The 22,479-nt window shown below is 36.7% G+C and overlaps 3 protein-coding genes across 3 annotated transcripts; 1 reads left to right on the top strand and 2 right to left on the bottom strand.

The window, feature by feature from the left end:
- Positions 1-3,594: 3,594 nt before the first annotated feature.
- On the bottom strand, positions 3,595-4,299 carry LOC130998004 (uncharacterized). The gene has a single exon (XM_057923443.1). The coding sequence runs from the start codon at positions 4,297-4,299 to the stop codon at positions 3,595-3,597; it is 705 nt and encodes a 234-aa protein (XP_057779426.1).
- A 6,048-nt stretch (positions 4,300-10,347) lies between these two features.
- On the bottom strand, positions 10,348-11,880 carry LOC131000621 (uncharacterized). The gene is made up of 2 exons (XM_057926638.1): positions 11,559-11,880; positions 10,348-10,970 (listed from the first exon to the last, which is right to left on the bottom strand). Exon 2 carries the CDS (start codon positions 10,953-10,955, stop codon positions 10,545-10,547), a length of 411 nt encoding a protein of 136 aa, XP_057782621.1. The 5' UTR covers positions 10,956-10,970; positions 11,559-11,880; the 3' UTR covers positions 10,348-10,544.
- A 3,944-nt stretch (positions 11,881-15,824) lies between these two features.
- On the top strand, positions 15,825-19,748 carry LOC131000555 (ABC transporter F family member 1). Its single transcript, XM_057926543.1, has 6 exons — positions 15,825-16,112; positions 16,234-16,446; positions 17,381-17,454; positions 17,537-17,747; positions 17,836-18,070; positions 18,359-19,748. Exons 2-6 carry the CDS (start codon positions 16,234-16,236, stop codon positions 19,414-19,416), a joined length of 1,791 nt encoding a protein of 596 aa, XP_057782526.1. The 5' UTR covers positions 15,825-16,112; the 3' UTR covers positions 19,417-19,748.
- Positions 19,749-22,479: the final 2,731 nt, after the last annotated feature.

Below are 22,479 nucleotides of genomic sequence, written 5' to 3' on the forward strand. Positions count from 1 at the left end.
ATAATTTTTCATATCATTTTATATAATATTCGTATTTTTTACCCTTAATTTACTACTATTTCTTCTATTTATACACGAAAACCTATTTTTTTTTAATTATAAGCTTAAAGGGTGATTGGACAATTCATACGGCTATACAGATAGACGAGAATCGCGGAAGCTTTATTGGGGGGATATACACGGCTGTATCTCAAATTCACAAGGCAATTTAAGGCTTGTTTGACCAAGAAACCCATTTACATGTATAAGAATTAGAACTTTTAACCTAGCCGCATTCCATTTTGAATTCACGGCATCAGTTTATTTTTTTAGAGAGAGTGAGAGAGAGAGGCAGCCGAGAAAGAGAGAGAGAGGAGAAAGAGCATCGGGTAAATTTTTGAGAAAGAGGAGAGCATTCCAAACCGAAGGTAAATTGGAATGAATTTTTTTTTTTTTTATTTGTTTTCTTGTTTGTCCATGTTTGAATGAGAATCATTTTTTTTGAACTTGAAGGAGAGCATTCACGATTTTTTCAACGTCCGAAGGCATACACCATGGCTTCTTCTTCAAATCAAGTAAGTATCCTATTTCGTTGATTTTAAATTCGTGAATTGGGTTCGTGAATTATTTTGGTGAAATTGTTTAATTCGAATTACTTGTGTTCGTGAATTGGGTTCGTGAATTGGGTAGTTATTTTGTTGTAGTCATTTTGGTTGTAGTTATTTTGTTGTAGTCATTTTGCTTAATTATTGGGATGAAATTTACTTATGTTGGGACGAAAATAATTAATTATTGGTTGTATATTCATTTTGGTTGTAGTCATTATGTTTAATTATTTTGTTGGGACGAAAATAATTAATTATTTTCGTGAATTACTTATGTTATTTTGTTGTAGTCATTTTGGTTGAATTAGTTATGTTATTTGTGAATTACTTTGTATATAAATTGATTTAGTTTAATTTTAAAATCATTTCAATAATTTAAATAAAATACACAACCAAAGAATTGAATTGGGTAGTGCATAAATTGAAACTAACGAGAAGATCCTCTACATGTACATAATTATTTTCGTGAATTATTAATAAATTGTTTAATTCTATTTGGTTGAATTACTTATGTTATTATTAAATTTTGTGTTATTTTTCTTAATTAATTATATTTTGGCTTTTTAATTGATATATTTTTGGTATTGAATAGATCGGTTATCGGAGGCCCAAAACAATAAATCGCCCCGGGACGCAGATCAGTTCTTACTACAAGACCAGTTATTTGTCCCGGGTACCCGAGCGACTGAGGGAAATTGGGGGCGACGCACTGGAGAATACGTTCAGGCAGGGTTGCTTTGGACATTTGTTGGATTGGGAGCCGGGCAACAGGTGCAACATGGCATTGCACCATATTGTCTCTCGTCATCTGCTGGATAGTGACGATGTGATGTGGTTCTACATCAACGGCAAGAAGGTTTGCCTTGATCACGCCGCTTTCGCTCTTGTGACCGGATTGCCATTTGGGCCACATCATTTCGATCCATTAGCCTCCCACAATTTGAGAAACAATGTAGCCTACACACGAGTTTGTGGCGGGCAGCGCTTGTCAGTTCAGGAGCTCATGGAGAATGCGCGCCGTATGTTTAGCTCTCCTTCAGAGCAGCGTCTTATAAACTCTGAGGCTCCGGTGTTGGGGTGGCAGCCGCACGCCAACCGTATGTATTCAGTGTATGGCAGGGGTACCTCATCGAGTCAGGGAGATTGGATGGATGCCATTGCGGTACACAATTACACCTACATCATAAATAACTTTGACTGTTGATCAATAATGATTGTTGATCAATTATTTCTTCATGTACAGGTCATTGTTCCTGTATTTGTCCTTCAGCGTTTCGTTATCTGTAGCATTGATATGCTCACGGGTAAATGCCGCGTCTTTGATCCGAACTTGTATCGGATCCTGGCACAGCCACGCCACGACATGCTGCGCGCTCTTGCTCCTTTGGGCCGCCTTTTCTACCGGGTGCTTGAGGTGTCCCTTTGGTTCGAGCGGACACGCATTGTGGAGAACCCGAATCAGAATCTCCAATGGCGTCAGCTCCAGATCGAGTATGCCGATCCTGCCGAGCAGTTCGCACAGTCTGACCGATGGAGCTCTGGTGTTTTCGCGTGCATGACTGTAGAGCGTTTGATTGCAGACTCGTCGAGTCTGTCGTGGGGCAATGACCATGTTCAGGAGTATAGGCACAAGATAGGCAGTGCCATCTATGAGTTCTGCACGACCCCCAATACACTTTGATAGTGTATTTTCATCCTTATGACTATTTTGTTTACCAACATTTTTACATTACATTCTAGTATCATTTTATCTATATTTACCGCCATGATGACTTGTGATGCATATAACACTGTAAGATTAGATGAAAAAACTACTTAGCCGCCACAAAAGTGTAGCCGTGAGGATTTAGCCGTGTCAAGCTTCATTACCCACGGCTACAGCTTTAAAAACTAATTAGTGGCGGCTAATTAGTTTTTCAAACTTAAATGACATGTTTGATGCATAATCACATAATTTCAAACTCTGTAATGGTATATTCTAAATTTATTAGTACAAGTTGTTCGTTTTCCCAAATTCTCATTCATAATTCCAACTCATAATTGTAGTGACATGTAAATGGTGATCATTGTTAAGTAAGTCTGATTTATCGTTTGAATTTGTCAAATATTACAATTGAATATATTTATCAACGTCAAACAAACCAAAATAGAACAATTAGCCGCCACAAAAGTGTAGCCGTGTGGATTAGCCGTTCTAATGTAACTACCCACGGCTACGCATTTTGTAGGCACATTTTGTGGCGGCTTTTTAATCATTTTAGTTCCTAGTTCATTATAAATTGTTTAACTCAAACTTAATTTATCGAATTTCTTCAAATTACAACGTTATGATTTAATCCATCAATCCGGTCAACTTATGATATTTTTATCAAAATTATATAGTAATTCATTTCTATTTCTAATGTAATAATAATAATTATAGAATATAGCGAGTCTATGAGTTATATATAAAAATTATAAATTATTATTTAATATTTAGAAGAAAAGAACAATGAAATTGAAATAATATCATAATAATTAGAATAATATAATAAACTATAGGACAACATATCATAATAATTAGGGAACTCTAAATGAACTTAAATAAAACAGAAAAATAAATTAGGGAACTCTAAATGAACTTAATGTCATAAATACGACTACGCATCGGTGGCCGTACCCTTGCACGATCGACGTGTGTGACCAGACCCGCCACAGAGACCACACGTTTTGGGTGCTCGTTTCTTGCTACTAGTTGATGCCTCCGCTGTTGATGTGTTTTGAGTCGGCCTTTCACCTGCGGATCGAACTCGAGTTTCCTTTGGACGACCAGCTTGTCGCCGAGAGAGATTTGGTAAAACAAGCTGAGATGCAATTCGGAAAGGAATATTCCAATTCTCTATGGGAGGCAAGTGGTTAACGTCACCAGAGTATGTGTCAACTAGTGAACTGTTCTAGTAGTAAGAGTGCACGTAATCCTCCACTGACTCGTTCGCCTCACTGCAAAACAAACGATTATACTTTTTGTTATTTAATAATGGTCATGAATAGAAATGACATACGTAATGGCTGCAATCGCATGAGAACACGGCATCTGGTCCTCGTTGAATTCATTGCATTCACAGCTCTGCTTTTGAAGGTCAACCATATAATGGCGACCACTAGCACGAACCCTGTATTTTCTCTCGGTGGTCCTCTTGGCTGTGTAACGACGACTTTTTACAAGTTCTGCACTGAGCTTCTGTTTTGCCTCCGGAGTCAGATTTTCATCGCTCTCTTGTGCGGCCGCAAGCCTGTCGTTGAACCACTGCTCGACAACTAATCTGACTGCCTCCAACATCGAGCAGATTGGAAGACGCCTGGCCCACAGCAAACGTGCATTAAAACTCTCGGCGGCATTGGATGTAAGGAAACTGTAACGGGACACAGGACATTGTGATCGTGCCCACTTCTCCGGGCCTACGCGCAACAACTTCTCGTACGCCTTTGGCTTCAGAGCAGCCATGGCTGACATTGCACGCGTGTAATCTGATTGCTCGTAGGCGTATGCAGCCTGGCGGAAAAGCTCAGCAACACCGGGCCCGTAACCCTTCATCTTGTTCAACAAGTGGTAGTAGCAAATACCGTGAGTAGCATTTGGAAACTTGCTCTTCACAGCATTAGCGATGGAGACATGCGCATCAGATACAATAAGTAAGTTATCGGGCTCGCCGCAAGCACCTCTCAGATGTGACATAAACCACTTCCACGACTCATCATTCTCGATCGGACCGACACCGATCGCCAAGGGAAAAAACTGCCTCGTTTCCGTCTTTTGTCACGGCGACAAACAAAATGCCACTATTTTTGCCCTTCAGGTGTGTGCCGTCAACCACAATCACTGGTCGAAGGTGAAAGTAGAAAGGTGAGATGGAAGCCGCCAGAGCAACAAACAAATGTTTGAACCGGCAGTCTATATCTGCTTCCAAATCATATAAGGTGCCAGGATTCGCTTCCTTCAGGGCATACAGATATCTTGGGAGCAGGAGGAACGAATCATCAACTCGACCGTATATCATATCCATCCCGAGATTTCTTGCACGCAGCGCGACATCATATTTGATTTTGATGCCGAAATCGCGTACTAACTCAGCCATGATGGATTTCGGCTTAATGACATCTCCATCATCGCGTATTCTGTTTGCCATAAACGCTGCCACCACCTTCGAGTGGGCCTTGATTTTTTTAGCTGTGCGCAAGTCCCCTTCGCATGAATGCTCTTTCAACTTATGCACTCTCCACATCCCTCGGCCGTGAACAGACGCACGAAGATCGAAATTGCAGTTGTCAGAGTGCTTGCACGAGAAATAGACTCGTCCCGGATCTGAGCGGACAACTTTTGTCTCAGTGCCTCGCTTCATGTTCCACAAACCAACAGCAATGATCAGGTCGTCTTTGCTGTTGTAAAAAGAATTCTTCTGCAGATCATCAACTCTAGAAGGGTCACTCTCGCGAGCAACCAGCGAAGCCGAGGCGTCCACTGGAATCAAGGGAACTAACCAATTAGTTAGATCACCGGTCTCGGCTGTCGGATCTCCGTCACGTGTTGTACTTTGTCGGATCCAACCTGCTCGCTCGGTCTCCGTGAAATCGATTAGATCGTCGTCTAATAAATCCTCAGAGGCATCAGAAGCAGTGCCCACCTCGAGCGCAGGGTCAAATTCTTCGTCATCAGAATCATCATCGTCTCCTGATGCAACCGAGCCTTCAGCTTCGTGCTCAGGTTCATCATCTGTCCGCACATCGTTCAATCTCCCACATACTTCATTAAGCCTTTCGGTTTGATTCCATGCAGATTCGTCTAGCGGTTGTCCATCCCATGTAAAATATTGTCGTGGAGGCGAGCTCTGGACACCATGAAACGACGTATGATGATAATACGGCGTCTCATACTGACTGCATTGTGCTTCATCTACGTGTCCCGAAGGTTCAGCAAAATTAAAAGTAGGGATGTAGGCTTCTTCTACAGTCGGACCGTTGTAGTGCTCAACGTACACCATGGGATAGTCGGCAGTTGCCAACAAGGCTTCCACGTCATCGTCTGTGGCCAAGCCACATTTCATCTCCCTACCAAATAGATTGGTCGCCAAATAATACAATTGGTAGCTCGAGCTCAACGAATGCGTCCTCATAATATTGTTGACGCTGCACATCAGGCTCTCAATAGTTTCGTTGACGAGGGGAAGGACCTCTGTAGCCCCACCAACATAGTGTATACCATCGACGAGTCCGTTGTATCTCAGATATATGTATCTAACGAATTCCATCTATAAAAACACATAAAATGTAGTATTAAAATATGCATAAACACTTTAAAAATTCTCATAAATATAACATAAAACATTCAAACTATTAATTACACAAACAATATATGAGAAAATCACCTCTTCAAGTAGAATTTGAACATCAATTGCACCAACTATCGCACAAACCACTTCTCAAATCTTTGAGGGTTTCAATTTCTCAATTTTTTAACTGAATGCTCTTTCTACGAGTATTTGGATTTATGTTTTCTCATTCACAAGTGTAGCCATTATAGACTAATATTAGATTCCTTTGTACAAATTCACGTGAAATGTATTGTTCATTCATTCAGTACACTTCAATCTATTATTCAATGTGCAATCAAATGCATGCAGAAAGTGAGCATTAAAGCCTCATTACAATCCAAATTTGTGCAGTCACCTTATCTCTTATTTCATGTGGACATGTACTTTTTTGACTAAAACATTAACAAATAAATAGAAATACACAAAAAGGGATACATATGTTACTTTCAAACATTCATAACAAGGTAAAAAATTTTACAACCATATGTATTACTTCAAAATGATTTTTTGCTCCAAAAAAAAATATTAGCCGCCACAAAATCGTAGCCGGATTCACTACCCGTGTGTGAAAAATTTCACACGGCTAGTACGACCGGATTTGCATTTCTGGCGGCTAATTGTTTTTTTAGAGCTCAAATATTTTTTTGGTTACATTTCATGAGTTTCAAGTGTTTTATTCAAAAATAGCCTATTATTTTATGTGTTTACTGTATTATTTTGTGTTCAATCAAATCATGCATAAAGTGAGTATTATTACCCCACTATAATCCAATTTTTTGCAGATTCAGTATCTCTCATATTTGACATCAATGTATACTTCTTGTAATATAAAAAAATAAAATTAAAAATTTAAATAAAAACTCTAAATTAAGGTATTCGTGTTATAATATAATATTACTAAGAGGGCTCAAAAATTCACTATCATGTATATTATGCAACAAAAAAATATTATGAAACAAATGGATTAATTAGCCGCCGGAAGTTCATAGCCGCTGACCAGTAGCCGTGTATATTTTGGACCGCCGGCTACTGTTCACGGCTATGAATTTCCGGCGGCTAATTGTTTTTTTAGAGCTAAAATATTTTTGTGTTTACATTTCAGGAGTTTCAAGTGTTTTCTTCAAAAATAGCCTATTATTTTATGTGTTTACTGTATTATTTTGTGTTCAATCAAATCATGCATAAAGTGAGTATTTTTACCCCACTATAATCCAATTTTTTGCAGATTCAGTATCTCTCATATTTGACATCAATGTATACTTCTTGTAATATAAAAAAAATAAAATTAAAAATTTAAATAAAAACTCTAAATTAAGGTATTCGTGTTATAATATAATATTACTAAGAGGGCTCAAAAATTCACTATTATGTATATTATGCAACAAAAAAATATTATGAAACAAATGGAGTAATTAGCCGCCGGAAGTTCATAGCCGCTGACCAGTAGCCGTGTATAGTTTGGACCGCCGGCTACTGTTCACGGCTATGAATTTCCGGCGGCTAATTGTTTCATTGGTTTCTAAATATTTTTTTGTTGCATAATATACATAATAGTGAAATTTTTAGTCCTCTTACTAATGTTTTTATAACGCAAACGTAAGCTAATTTTTTTATAAATTTTCAAACATACAGTATACATTAGATTGTGAAAGTGACGTGAGTTGGGCAATTATTGTCTCTTCATCACATTTTTAACTTGTGAAATTGACGTGAGTTAGACATTTTACAAAAACCGAAGCATGTCAGGTCTGCTTTTCCAAAAAACCAAGCATGTCGGCTTTGACTTTTTAGACTTTGGCTTGGGTGGGTACTTTTGTAAGACAAGTTATAAAAGTGGGTACTTTCGCCTATTCACAGATAGAATTACCCCTAAATTGGCGGCTGGGGAGAGTCTCCAAAACAAGGGAATTAATTCCCTAATCACCAATCAGCCGCCCACTCCAAAAATTGGGCTGACAAGTTCGAATCAAAGGGCAAAAAAAAAACTAATAAGAGAGTTTTCATGCTATTACATCCAAAATAAATAATTCCAAGCGCATCATTTTTGCATCTTCAAATTCAAGCCAAAACTCCACAAAACTCGTCTTTCATTAGTTCATTGCATCCACCACTCTTTACTCGCAAGCCATACAATTCCTGCACAGAATAGCACCAAACTTGTATAATATTAACCAAAAATCACAGAATACAACTTAAATCTGGACAATTAAAACGCACACATCAGGGTCTTGCAATTGAGCATCTTAAAATCTTTTTAGACATTTTATCATACACACTAAGGGGGGTGTATTCGTTGTGGATTTTAATAGATTTCTATGGATTTTAAAAGTCTGGGTGTATTCGTTCCAGACTTTTAAAAGTCTGCAGAAATCTGGGTGTATTCGTTTAAGACTTTTAAAAGTCCATATAAATCTGGGTGTATTCGTTTCAGACTTTTTAAAATCCATACAAATCTAGGTGTATTCGTTATTCCATTGACTTAAAATCTGGAATGACTTTCATGGATTTCATCCAAAAAATACACACGACGAAATCCGGCCAAGAACCACGAGAATTGAAATCCATGAAATTTTAAGCGAGCGCTGAGTTCCAGCGCCCGCGGCCAAGAAGCCAGTGAGCGCTGGAACTCAGCCACCGTTGAGAGAGTCCAGCATATGCTGGATTCCAGCATATGCTGGATTCGAGCGAGTCTGAATTCTCTGCCTCTCTCTCTACGCGCTCCGTGTCTCTCGCCACGCCGTTGCCGCTGCCGCCGCCGCAGGCCCACAGTCCCCCAGCGCAGTGTGAGCGCCGCACCATCTCTCCTCTCCCCGACTCCTCCGGGACCGCCCCGGCGCACCCCTCACCTCTCAGCTGCTGTGCCGTTTTGGTGCCCAATGCATTGCTCAACACTGGGTTTCCATGATGCCTTTTTGGTTTCCAGCGGTCGCTGGGTTTCCAGCGGTGCTGGGACTCAGCGGGCGTTGGCATCATGGATTTCAATTCCAGAATTATCCCCTAAATTCTTCGAAAATCAGTGAAAATCGGGGTGAAATCCAACCACGAATTCTTTGAAAGTCGTCTGGAATCTATGTGAATTCCATGGAATTTGAATTCCATGGACTTTTTAAAGTCTGTAGAAATCCACAACGAATACACCCCCCTAAGTCACGATGACCTAGTAATTAAAGGAAAAACATCTTACAATCACACATCCTCATATTAATTAAATTAACAAGTTTAAGTTTTTTAATCAAGATTTATTTGTATAGTTGTTTGATTTATTTCACTTATAAGGACTTCATTCTTTTAATCTGTATATATGATTAAAAAATCTAGGTCTGTCATATTAATACATATGTAAATTTAGAGCCGTTATAAAATATTTAGTTCATCACAAGTTAATTTACAAAGGACCATATTAATTCTCGAAGATGATTTTAGCATTCTTCCACCGTGACTGCTTAATTGAAGAACTGTACGGATGCACAATGACAATCGTTCTCCTTCAAATAATTTAAAATCAAAAGAGTCAAATTTTAAAAAATCCAATATGCAAGTGGATCAGGATTCTCTCTCTGATGTTTTTTTAACTATGGTGATGATAACCCCAACTTGAATCTTCTGAGATAAATTCCTTTTCCACACGTTGTGCAAAGGTTTTTCCATTTACAAAAATGTTTTATGTCTTCATATTAGTAGGCATCATACATTGTTTATGCAACAGGACAAAGATGATCGATCCGGGTAAAACCAATATGCAATGCACATACAAAAACTTCATTTAGTATTTTTTTTTCTCTCCAAAGATCTTCAAAGATCATGAATCGAAATTATATCAACACTTGTCTATGTTAACATTGTTGCACCATATTCTTCTAATACATAGGTTTAATTTTTCTCTATGTAATTTGCAGGCTATTCAATATGACATGAAGGACCCAAAACATTACAAAGATGAATTGGATATGCCACGCACACACAAAAATTACTCATTATTTTCTCATTCGAGATTTCGTTCTCATAAACTCTATTCAACTAATCATCTGTTCAAAATTTTCAGCCCATAATTTTGAAGTTATACAAGGGTAAGAGAACTTACTCCACGTATAGGAAAAAAGAAAGTAAAATTTGTACATTTCTTATGATCAAATTCTTGGGAAAAAAAAATAGAAGAAATAATAATCAAACACTTGTTTAATGGTTGAACTTTAACACTTTTCTTTTTTCATTTTTCATTTTAAAGAAATAATAATCAAACAATTTATTCTTAAAAGGGTATATCCGATTGGATTCCAAAAGGCATGCCATGCTGGCTGGCTTTCTTTTAATGATTACAAATCGAACCAACCCACGTTTGAGCCTTTCTTTTTTATTACTCGTACAGGCAGAACATTATGCAAATGTATTTATTCATGCCATTATCGCGAACAAAATTTGCAAAGAACATTATTCTTCATCCAACAAAATATATATGCCTTACAGATTAAATGGAAACATATTAGGATGCAGCATTTTCAACAATCCTCTCTCGTATACTTCCATTTGCAAGTCTGTATTTTAGAATATGACTTAACATTTCCAGTAGTAAAAGCTCTAGACAGCAGGGTTACCTCTCAAGTCGACTAACCAGTCAATCCGGCTCGTCCCTTTGCTGGCCTCTGTAGCTGGAGCCAGGAGCGACGTTGTCCTCGTCCTCAAGAATCAATTTAACTCCATTGTTATTTAGGGCATTCACAATTGCCCAAATCTTTGTGCGGTTCTGGAAGCCTTTCTTCTCGATTTCCTTGTTGACGTTGACATGGATGCCTCTGCCCTGGCCATGTTCGAGACCATCTACTCTGAGCCTCATTGCCAACACTTCTCCAACAACTGTTGCAGCCTTTGCATTACAAGAACGGCCACATTCAAGCGAGTTTTTGAGAGCGTGTTCGACTGTTGAAGCTGTTGCAACTATTCGTCCATTGTTCCTGTCTACCACATTTGCTGTGATGTATTTCAATGATATGAACAGTCTCAACACATATCTCTTCAGCAATGTCATCCCTGAATATTACCTCTGTAACAAGAAAGCATTTACTTAACATCAACACTTGCTACAAACCTAATCATAAAGAAGTTATGTAGTGGTAGCTCTTTCAAGCAGCTCGGGTCATAACATTGGAAATACTCCAACTGTCCACCAACATGATCATAGACACTACTACACTTGCTTCTTCCAAGAAGATTTATTAGTGCAAAACAATGAAATAAGAAAATATGTTTCTTTCAATATCACTACCTTGCTGAAGAATATCAACGAGGACATGTCAAATTGTTTATTTTGCTCTAATTTGCAAATATAGGTCAGCAATAGCAAACACACAATTCCTAATTGAGTTATTGAACAAGGACAAGCTCAGTTCTACTTATGCATTTTATCAAACAGTTGATCTGCCAAGAATTATCAATCATCAATTCCTCATTCCTCAAAATCTCAAATCACACAATTCTGATTTATGAAAGCAATATGAAATATGCAACCAACTCAAGTATTAAACAGCCATATAGAGGAAAAACAACAAAAATTGTCCAAATTCACTATCAACATTCAACAACGATTTCACACACACACAAAGAGATTAATTTAACAGATCAAGTCACCAACCTCCGATCAAGTCTTAGCCAGTCTCGTGCAATCAATCAAGAGCTTGGACTGCGTCGGCGGTCGGGCAGCCCCTCGACGGGCGGAGTAGTCGAGGCGCAGACAGGCGCTGCCTACTGGCCGCGACGCTAAGGCGGTGGTGGTAGAGATGCGGAGGCTGGCGAGGGCGCGACGGAGTGGAGGAGTCTGAAACAGGTTGAGGTGCCCCGGCTGTTGAGGTGGACGTGGAGGCGACGCGGCGCGACGCTGCGGCGTAGAGAAAGAGCATCGACGAGGGAGTGACTGAACGGAACGGAGAGAGCTAGGGGTGAACGTTCGGTTATATGATTCACTTTTTGCTAAAACCAAACCAAATCATATTTTAGTTCGATTTAAAAAAATAAAAATCGAACCGAACGGAATTAGTCGAACAAACCGAACCGAATTAACCGAAATTTTTATAATTAAAACCGAATCGAAAAACCGAATTAATCCGAAGAAAACCGAAATTTTTGAAAAAAAACCGAAAAAATCGAAATTTTCGAAAAAAAAAACTAAAAATTCCAAAAAAAAAACTATAAAATAAAAAAATATTAGAAGTTAGATATTATAAAATTATAATTAAAATATTATATATATTATAAATATAATTCAGTTTTTCGGTTTTGTTCGGTTTTAAAAAATCCGAACCGAACCGAACCGAACCGAAAAATCGAAATTTTATGGAAAAAAAATCGAACCGAACCGAAAAATCGAAAAAATCAAACCATATCTTAAAATTTCGGTTTGGATCGGTTCGGTTATTCGGTTTCGGATTTTTTGCTCACCCCTAAGGAGACCGGATGAAAAGAGTAAATTACTATACTTGCTACTATATTAAAATGGTTAATTTAGCTGCTCAAAAAAACAAATGGTTAATTTAAACCATAATTTAGGTTTTAATGGGTTTTAATCTCAACAGTAGAAATAAAATAAAATGATAAAATACACGTGATTTACATGGTTTGATCTACGTGGTTTGGTCCTTAGTGTTTTCACTATACTTTGAAGATTACATTTTACATGGTGAAGAAAAAATTAATAAAGCTCTCTTTAACTTATAACCTAATATCTTATTTATAAGCATAAGAAAATGACCTAAAGTACTTGGGCCTTTTTAACCCTAAAGCCCACTAATACAAGCTCCTTGGCCTAAATCTACTAATCTGCCGCGTGTTCGATATTTCTTTAACTTTGGCTTGCATCTTCAACTCTGGCTTCTCTCTTTAGACTTAATGCACCTCTGAAATATAATACTCGGCTCGGGCGGACTCGGCTTTATAATTGCTCCAGATCTATAACAACATCAAAATAATACACATGTAACAGTTTAATCTTAATTGTGCACGACTTATATTCGAGCCTTTGATGGGCCTAACATATCTTATTTGGGCCTTTCTTTAGAAGGACAGGAATCCCGAATTCCATCCTCATCAGATTTTAATTCAAATAAAAAATTTATTAAATTAATTTATATAAGTTGATCGGATATACGCGATAATTGAAAATAATTCTAATTTCTCGACCTGAAATCAAAAATAATTCTCATTTCCTTACCAGGTATCAAATAATCACAATTGATATTATCGATTCAATTCGATTGTTACCCGATAACCGTTTGATTATCCATATTCGATCTAGTTTATGGTTTAATTTTGAGGAACTTTATACATCCACTTTTAGAAATTGTTACACTTAATAATCATCTCTATTGAAAAATCATATTTGTATTTCTTATAGTTAAGAGTTAGGGATATAAAAACGGGTATTGAACTTCAAGCGGTGCGAACTCCTGTTTACGAACAATGAGGTCCAGGGTTTAAACCCCACCGCTCTCCCTCCCCCAAAGTAAAAAAAAATCGATATTCAATATCCGAAAAAATTAGGGTTTCAGTCGTGATGGGTAATAAGGTTTTATAGAAATATCAGGTATCAAATAGTATATTCAATTGGGTATATCACAAATAATCGATTTTTTTTAGTTTATAAATTAAATAGTTAAAATATAATTAAATTAAAATAAATTTGTTTATAAATTAAATAGTTAAAATATAATTAAATTGAAATAAATTTATAAAACAGAAAGTATAAATCGATCTCCTGATTTCGCACTTCTTTTTCTCAGTTTGTTTATATTTCTTGGTTCTTCCATTGACTTCAATTTACTCCAAATTCGAAATCACAAACTTTCATACCTTTAAAATTTCAATCGCGCACGTTCAATTCTCAAATCCAAATTCGAAATCACAAACTTTCATACCTTTCAAATTTCAATTGTGCACGTTCAATTCTCAAGTCGGATTTGTACGACGTAGTCTTCCGACAACGATAGATCGACGATGATGCTAGTGAAACCAATTTCAAGTTGATTCAATCCATCTTCCAATGTTGAATTCTCGCGAGCATTGCCACTAGTGACTAATTTTTTTTTTCTTTTTACGGTAATAACCATTTATAATTTATTTGTTATCATGATTTCAATAGCTGCTGAAAATCCAATGATATGGTGGAAATATAAACAACATTGATAGGTATTAATCATATTTGAACAATCAACTTCTAGAAAAAAAATAAATGAAAAAAGTACAATGCTTAAAATACTATATGCCTCAGTCTCCAACTAGGCATATAAAGTTAACACAAACACTCTCTATCTTATGGTGTGCACGGATCGGCCCAAACTTAGTCCATATTCAATTCAAAATTTGATTCAAAACTCAAATTCATGATCCATTATGTAGAAGTAAGACTATGTTTATCAGCAACCATTCAACCATCCAACCATCCAACCATCTTCAATATTTAATTAATTTCTCTCTCTTCCACATCACTAATATTCATCTCAACCCAACCACCTATATTTTTGTTGATTTATCAATGACCACCCCAACCACTCAACCACAACATTATATATAATTATTTTATTATTATTTTTAATCGTAATAATTTTAGTAATATTAAACCTAAATTAAAATATTACAAAAAAAATTAAAATGAAAAAATAATAAACTAATAAAAATTAAATTACGACAAACTAAAAATATAAATTACAACAATCCCAAACTCGAAATAGAAAAAAATTACTGTCTCTATCCATTGAAAAATAGAGAAAGAAAATCTATGTGTTATATGTAGAGACTAGAGAGGAAAAATTGAAGAATTTCAAGGTGTATTGAAATATGGCAAGAGTGGTCTCTATTTATAGAGAATGAAAAAACATAAATTTTGGTATTTTTATTTTTATTTTTAAATATTTTATATAAAAAATATAATAGTTTTATCTAAGTAAAATTTTTAAATCAATACAACATAGACAAGTGGCAAAGTACAATTGGTATAGAGTGGAGGAAAGAGAGAGACCATGGTGGTCTCTTATTTTGGGTGGTCGACCGCATGCAATTCCAAGCATTTCATTTTTTATTTATTTTTAATTGTCTATCCTACATGGAGGTCGACCATGTCGCCCCATTTAGCACCGATAAAGGCAGTCTAACTATTGTTATAAATAAAATTAATACATTATATAAATAAATGTATCAATTATTGTATAAATAAAAGTGATAATTATTATGATTAAAGTAATAGTTATAAAAGTTATAATGTTGATGAATAAAAATAACAGTTCGTATGTATATAAAAGTAATGGGTTGAATTCGAGTCGTGTAAATAAAAGTAACAATATTCATTATAAAAATAATAGTAATTATTATAATTAAAAATAATAATTATAAAATTAATAGTATTAATGAATAAAAATAATAATTCATGCATATAAGATAAATAAGTCGAATCAAGATCGGATTAGACCCGAGTATCGTTGAAGCATGCTCAACGCACACATGCCTAATGTTAAAGACACCCATATATCATAAAATGAAACTTCATTTGATACTGAAAAATTGTCCAACCATAAAATCATAATTATTTGATTTAGACTTTCGCCCCCTCGCCCTCGTGCAAATACTTTTGAACACCATACTTCAATAAATTCAATTTCTCCAAACTATAAAATTTGGATCCACCCGTGCCTCGAATGATCGAATCTTTGTTTTGCAATACATTCCATCATCATGTAACTCGAATAAATATCTTAAAAGAAATAATTTACATAAGTTATCGTCAACCTAAAAATTAAGTCAACTAAAATACAGTTTTTATCAATTTTCTTACAATTTCAGAAAAGTGTCAAAAAAAAATATATATATATATGGGCCCAACTGTCATAAGACGATAGCCCCCCCCCCCCCCTTTTTTTTTTCATGTTGATTTTTCGTTGTCCAAATTCTAATTCTAATATCTAAATGAAGCACGCAAGCTCCCGAAGCACCACCGTCAAAGTGAATCCGAACCCTTCATTCGTCGCCACGTGGCGCTCCTCCTCCCCCACTCAGCTCTATATATTTATCATTTCACCAAACCCAAACCCTTATTCTCGTATTTCTCTTCAAATCCAAAGCGCTGCCGCACAAAGCTTTGGCCGAGACTAAAGGAAGCCTTACGAAACCCTAGATCTCGCTCCAACACCCTCGAAAACTCAAGGTAAAATTTCCAAGGCTGCTGCCTTTCATGCGATTTTGCGTATCTAGATAATCTATTTCGAATTCCTCTTTTTTCTTTTTCTTTTTTCCTTGTGGTCGGGAAATTGAGTTTTTGTTTGCAGATGGTGTCTGATGCGAGCAAGAAGAAGGCGGCTCAGAAGAAGGCCGCGGCCGCCGCTAAAAGAGGGGGTAAGGCCACCGCATCTAAGGCGGCTGCGCCTGAGAACGGTAGCAGCAAAGTTGATAGTCTGGCCAGCGGAGTTGGGGATCTTCACATATCTGATCGGACGTGTACCGGCGTTCTCTGCTCCCATCCTTTGTCCAGAGATATACGGGTGAGCCCGCTATTTTCTGTTGATTTTTGTCTGTGGTAGATTTTTGTATTGAGTGCGTTTTTCTAGGATTTATGTCAGTTATTTTCAAAACAAAAGGATTAATGTTTTGATAAATCTTCTACGCGCGACCATTAAGTTTGTTTTTCTCTGGATTTGTTTAGGACAATTCGTCGCTGTATGTGTATGTATATTTATGTGTGTTTATGTAGACTGACCAAAAATTGAAAACTATCGCTCTGTTTTTGATATCTGCCTCCCAATTCATTTAGATTATCAAATGGAGTTTGGGTTCATGTCCGAAAATGCTTTGTTGCCTTGTCGAGTAGTTATAAGTTTCCATCCTCTTGATCATCTCCTTTTTCGGAGTCTCATACATTGTAATTATAAGATTAGTTTAGTTATTCAACTGTGGTCTTAGACTCTCATATTAAGTTTGTGGCATGCAACCTAGAAGTGATTTTGCATATAGCCCTGCAAATACTGGATGAATCTTATGAGTGGGTTTTAGTTGTCAAGATGTAATCTACATAGTCAGATTGCACTTTGTGTTGTATTATGGGCTCCTACATGTTGAAATACTTTAATTCGTACTGAAGAGTTTAAAGAATTTGCCATTAGTTTGCCTATGCCTAAAAAGTAAATACTTAGCTGGTCTTTGGCATCGGTTAACAATCTAGTAATATTGGTTCTTTATTTTTTAAATGTTTTCTGGTGTCGTGTCTCATGTTTAGTTTATTGTTTCTAGTTTGGTGCACCTAGATGAGCGCCTTGTGTATCCAATAAGTTCAACCTTGTAAGGAATGCTCTGTAGTAGGTAAATTGTGTACGAATTGTCATTCTTTTCACTGTGCAACTGATATTTATAATTACAAATTTGTATATCATATACATCTATAAGAGGTAATTTTATAGAGTGTTATTTATTGTCATGCAGATAGAATCTCTTTCTCTGACTTTCCACGGCCATGATCTAATAGTTGACTCTGAACTGGAACTGAACTATGGCAGGTATGCAGTGTTCCTGGATTGTGTGGTTTGGTGCACCTAATAATTTAACTTGTATGTGATGTATGCTGCCTTATCTTTGCAGACGTTATGGTTTGCTTGGATTGAATGGCTGCGGAAAGTCTACTCTTCTTTCTTCAATAGGTGCCCGTGAGCTTCCAATTCCAGAGCACGTGGATATTTATCACCTTTCAAGAGAAATTGAAGCTTCTGATATGTCCTCACTTCAGGCCGTCATAAGTTGTGATGAGGAGCGGCTGAAATTGGAGAAAGAAGTTGAAATTTTATCTGCCCAGGTATATTTCATTGCTACAGAATGATTTTTCTTCTTTTTATAATAATAGCATATTCCAATGTATTTCCATGTCTTATATGTGGTTACAGGATGATGGTGGTGGAGAAGCACTTGAGCGCATTTATGAACGTTTGGATGCATTGGATGCATCTACTGCTGAAAAGCGAGCTGCTGAGATTTTATTTGGTCTCGGCTTTACCAAGCAAATGCAAGAGAAGAAGACACGCGACTTTTCTGGTGGCTGGAGGATGAGGATTGCTTTAGCAAGAGCTCTTTTCATGAACCCAACCATATTGTTGCTTGATGAACCAACAAATCATCTTGGTATGCTCTCTAGACAGCATGACCTTTAAATTATACTGTATTTTATGTAGCCCCTACAGAGACATGATCTCTGGGTTTATGAATAAAACTGTTTAGTGTCAATGTTTCTCCCTTTTAATTTAGTTTTAACTAATCTTGTGGCTTACACGGACAACTGGATGTTTTTTTTCCATGAAAAAGTTTGTTCTGCAATTGCATAGTCCATGTACATTATATTTTAGCATGTTCTTTATTTTAGCATGTTCTTTTGATATTTTGATCTTAATGTTCACTTTTTCGTGGTCACAGATTTGGAGGCATGTGTCTGGTTAGAGGAGATGTTGAAGAAGTTCGAGCGAATTCTTGTTGTGGTTTCACATTCCCAGGATTTCTTGAACGGAGTATGCACCAACATCATACATATGCAGAGTAAGAAGATAAAGCTCTACTCTGGAAATTATGACCAGTATGTCCAAACCAGATCTGAACTTGAGGAGAACCAGATGAAACAATACAAGTGGGAGCAGGAGCAGATAGCTTCAATGAAGGAATACATTGCGCGGTTTGGTCATGGATCTGCTAAGCTTGCTCGTCAGGCCCAGAGTAAGGAGAAAACTTTGGCGAAGATGGAAAGGGGTGGTCTTACAGAGAAGGTGGCCAGAGATAAGGTCCTTGTTTTTAGATTCACTGATGTTGGAAAGCTCCCACCTCCTGTTCTTCAGTTTGTGGAAGTGAAGTTTGGCTACACTCCTGATAACCTCATCTACAAGAACATTGATTTTGGTGTAGACCTCGATTCTCGAGTGGCATTGGTGGGACCCAATGGTGCTGGGAAAAGCACCTTGCTAAAGCTGATGACAGGGGATTTGTTTCCTCAGGACGGCATGGTTCGTCGCCATAACCACTTGAGGATCGCACAGTTCCATCAGCATCTGGCTGAGAAACTTGACGTGGAAATGTCTGCCCTTCAATACATGATGAGGGAGTATCCTGGACATGAAGAAGAGAAGATGAGAGCCATAGTCGGAAGGTTTGGGCTCACAGGAAAAGCACAAGTAATGCCTATGAAGAACTTGTCCGATGGGCAAAGGAGCCGTGTGATCTTCGCATGGCTAGCTTGGAGGCAACCACACATGCTACTGCTGGACGAGCCAACTAACCATCTGGATATTGAGACAATTGACTCACTGGCCGAGGCACTGAATGAATGGGACGGTGGTTTGGTTCTTGTTAGCCATGATTTCAGGCTGATAAACCAGGTGGCAAAAGAGATATGGGTGTGTGAGAATCAGGCAGTGACCCGGTGGGAGGGAGACATCATGGACTTCAAGCGGCACCTGAGGTTGAGGGCTGGCTTGTCGGACTGAGGTGAGATGATAGTGTATCAGAGCATGGGCACAGCTAGTTTTCCTCGCCATAGCTTTGGTGCGCTCGGATGGGTATTCTGTCCGGTGATGATGCTTGTGGAAGTCGCGCATTAGGAGATAGATGTGAAATGGGTGCTGGCTGCTATATTCTCTTCTTATGCTAATACCTGGGCGTCCAAGAGGCGGAGGTGGGTACCCCCCTCCACTAATATTACTATTCTGTTTGTTCTATATAAATTTTGATGTACTGAATTTCATGGTCGTCCTTGAACCATTTAATATTTGAATCTAGTATTTTAATAAACATATAACGACTGTCATGTCTTTTCTTTTGCGTTGTTGAGGATTTGGATTACTGTGTTTGAATATGAGGCTTGATTTATTTGGTGATTGTTGTAATTTAGCTTCATGAGGATTTACCTTGTAGTTTACAAGCGAAATCATCTCATTTGGATTTTTGGCATGTCTGATTTGATTCATAGCCTCGGATTCTAAATATCTTCACAGCCTTGGAAAACTAATTAGTTTCGTCTTTGGCGGATGTTCGGCCTTCCTGTTATATTTAATGCTCTACTCCTCTATACGGCGGGATTCACTTTTGGTGATAGTTTAGATAAATGATGGATGTCAAAACTTATTTTGGTAATAGCTTAGATGAATACAAATACATGTTATTTCGTCATATATTTCGATGGAGATTAAGTAATTTTGAGCATGCGGGATAATATAATTCTTTTGAAATACTAGATGATACTCCTATTATATGATCAGAGACTTCCAACTTAAGATGGAGGACAGCCGCGACAATAAAAATTGAGGGCGAGGGTGGGGGAACTCGAGAAATAATGGGAGTCCCAATTGTAGTAGTCATATTGGGATGATTCCTGAGTTATGGCTTTTCAAATTTGTTACTCCCTCCATCCCATTCCAAATGTATCAGTTTCTTTAATGAGATATTTTATTACAAATGTCTCATTTCTTTATTGATAAGTAATTAAAGGAATTTAATGGGCTTACCCATCCTATTTTTAAAATAATACTCCTTCCGTCCATGTTATGTGTGGTGTGGATGAGAGAACACAATTTTTAAAAAAATAGTGGGAGATGTATATAAAGTAGAGAAAATGTCCCACCAAAATTGAATTGTTAGTTAATTAATAAATGGTGTGTGAGATGAGCTTTTTATAAATATTATGTGTGAATGAGGTAAAAGACCAAAATTGAATTGTTAGCTAATACATACTCCTAAATTGGAAAGACCACACTTATTGTGAATGGACAAAAATGACAAAAATATCACACTTATCGTAGATGGAGGAAGTATTCAAATAATTTTCACCTATCTACTTTATAATTAATGTGTCTTAATTTCCGTGCCTAAGTAACGAGGCATTTATAATAGGACGGAGGGAATATTATTTAACTCTGGTTACTTAATTTAGTTACTTTAGTAGATTCAGGGGTATATGCCGTGTAGCAAGACACCATATACCGAAGAAATACTAAGTAACCACATCAAGTGGGAGGTGCGTTGCTTCAATTGGGCCTAGTGCAACCCCTTGCACTCACACTCACATCTTATTAAAGTTGTATCAGACTTACAGTGCATGGTAGCCAACCAATGACTTCAAAATTTAGATCCTTTTATAACATGCATAAATAGAAAGATGACAACTACACTAAAATTCCAAGGATAGAGTGATGTATTATACTGTCGGATTAAAAGTTGATAAAAACACTTACCCAAAACAACCGCTTGATGATTAATGGATTATCAAGAGTCCAGGTGCAACACGATCTTGTCGCCGACGAAGTAGGTTTTTCCGAGTGCACGATTGTATATACATTCGACATAAGTTTTAATAAAGTATTAGATTGGGGTGTTGTGAATGGAGAAAAGAATCCATTTTTGTAAGTGATGGAGTACAGAAATAATGGACCATCATATTGATAAGTTGTAAATAAGTTTCGAAAGTGAGGATAAAAAATAATGGTGAGTTAATGTCCAAAAATGGATAAATTCACTTTCTTTTTAATCCTTACATGCAATTAATCCTTCATTTTATTATACTCCATCAATCCTTAAAGGATAGTAATTAAGTTCACTTTCTTTTTTCTTTTCTTTTGATAACTTAACAATTAAATAAAGAAAATTAAATAGTGTGTCACAGTGCCTCGAACCCAAGAAAGTGAACTTGTCCTTTAGGGATGGATGGAGTATAATAAAATAAGAGTTAATTGTATGTAAGTAAACATAGTATATTTAAATTTTAATTTTTGACCAGTACTCCCTCCGTCCCACAAGAGTGTGCCTTTATTTCTATTTTGGGACGTCCCATAAGAGTGTATTTGCCATTTTTGGACCCTATCCCACCAATAACTTCTTATTTCTTACTCTTATTCTATAATAAAGTGAATAACTTTTTTAACTCCCAATACACTCATATAACATTTTATTAAAACTCGTGCTACTAAAAGTGATGCACATTTTTAAAATTGTGGGACGGAGTATCATTTTTCTGGTCAATTAGTACATAAACTTTCAATATTTTAGAATTTGGTCCGAATTAAAATTCCGTCGACAACTAATCTTACGTGAATGTCGGAATTTTATTACATGACATTTCAACCAGTAACTAAAATACTTTGTTTTTTATATAACATATAAACAATGTCATTTTCTTCTTCTTTCATTGTATGTTGCGAGCAGAAGGGTTCAGAGAGCGTAATTTTAGAGAAAGAAAACATCATCGTTTTAATGTTATATTATACGCACATTTGAGTTGTCTACTGATATATCATGTAAGAAAATTATGGCGTATGCAACTCGAACAAAATTTCAAAATTTTGAAAATTCATGTATATTAATTTACTTAAAGAAATTAACATCGATTAAAAATTTAAATGTGTAAATATATTTCATGTATTTATACACAATTAACCTATTAAAAAACACTAGGTAGCAGAGTTGAAGTAAGTTAAAATTACAAATACCTTGAGGTTGTTGGCCTTCACACAAATAAAAAATACTGTAGTAGTATTATAAAAGAACTCCACATGATA

The sequence above is a fragment of the Salvia miltiorrhiza genome, chromosome 8 (genome assembly GCF_028751815.1).
Source record: "Salvia miltiorrhiza cultivar Shanhuang (shh) chromosome 8, IMPLAD_Smil_shh, whole genome shotgun sequence".
NCBI classification, from domain to species: domain Eukaryota; kingdom Viridiplantae; phylum Streptophyta; class Magnoliopsida; order Lamiales; family Lamiaceae; genus Salvia; species Salvia miltiorrhiza.

Excerpts from the sequence above, each read along its gene's own strand:
- LOC130998004 (XM_057923443.1), bottom strand. The coding sequence starts at position 4,299 with ATGTCACATCTGAGAGGTGCTTGCGGCGAGCCCGATAACTTACTTATT.
- LOC131000621 (XM_057926638.1), bottom strand. The coding sequence starts at position 10,955 with ATGACATTGCTGAAGAGATATGTGTTGAGACTGTTCATATCATTGAAA.
- LOC131000555 (XM_057926543.1), top strand. The coding sequence starts at position 16,234 with ATGGTGTCTGATGCGAGCAAGAAGAAGGCGGCTCAGAAGAAGGCCGCG. Across the intron at positions 17,455-17,536 it reads CTGGAACTGAACTATGGCAG|ACGTTATGGTTTGCTTGGAT; the intron begins GTATGCAGTGTT and ends TTATCTTTGCAG. Across the intron at positions 18,071-18,358 it reads TGAACCAACAAATCATCTTG|ATTTGGAGGCATGTGTCTGG; the intron begins GTATGCTCTCTA and ends TCGTGGTCACAG.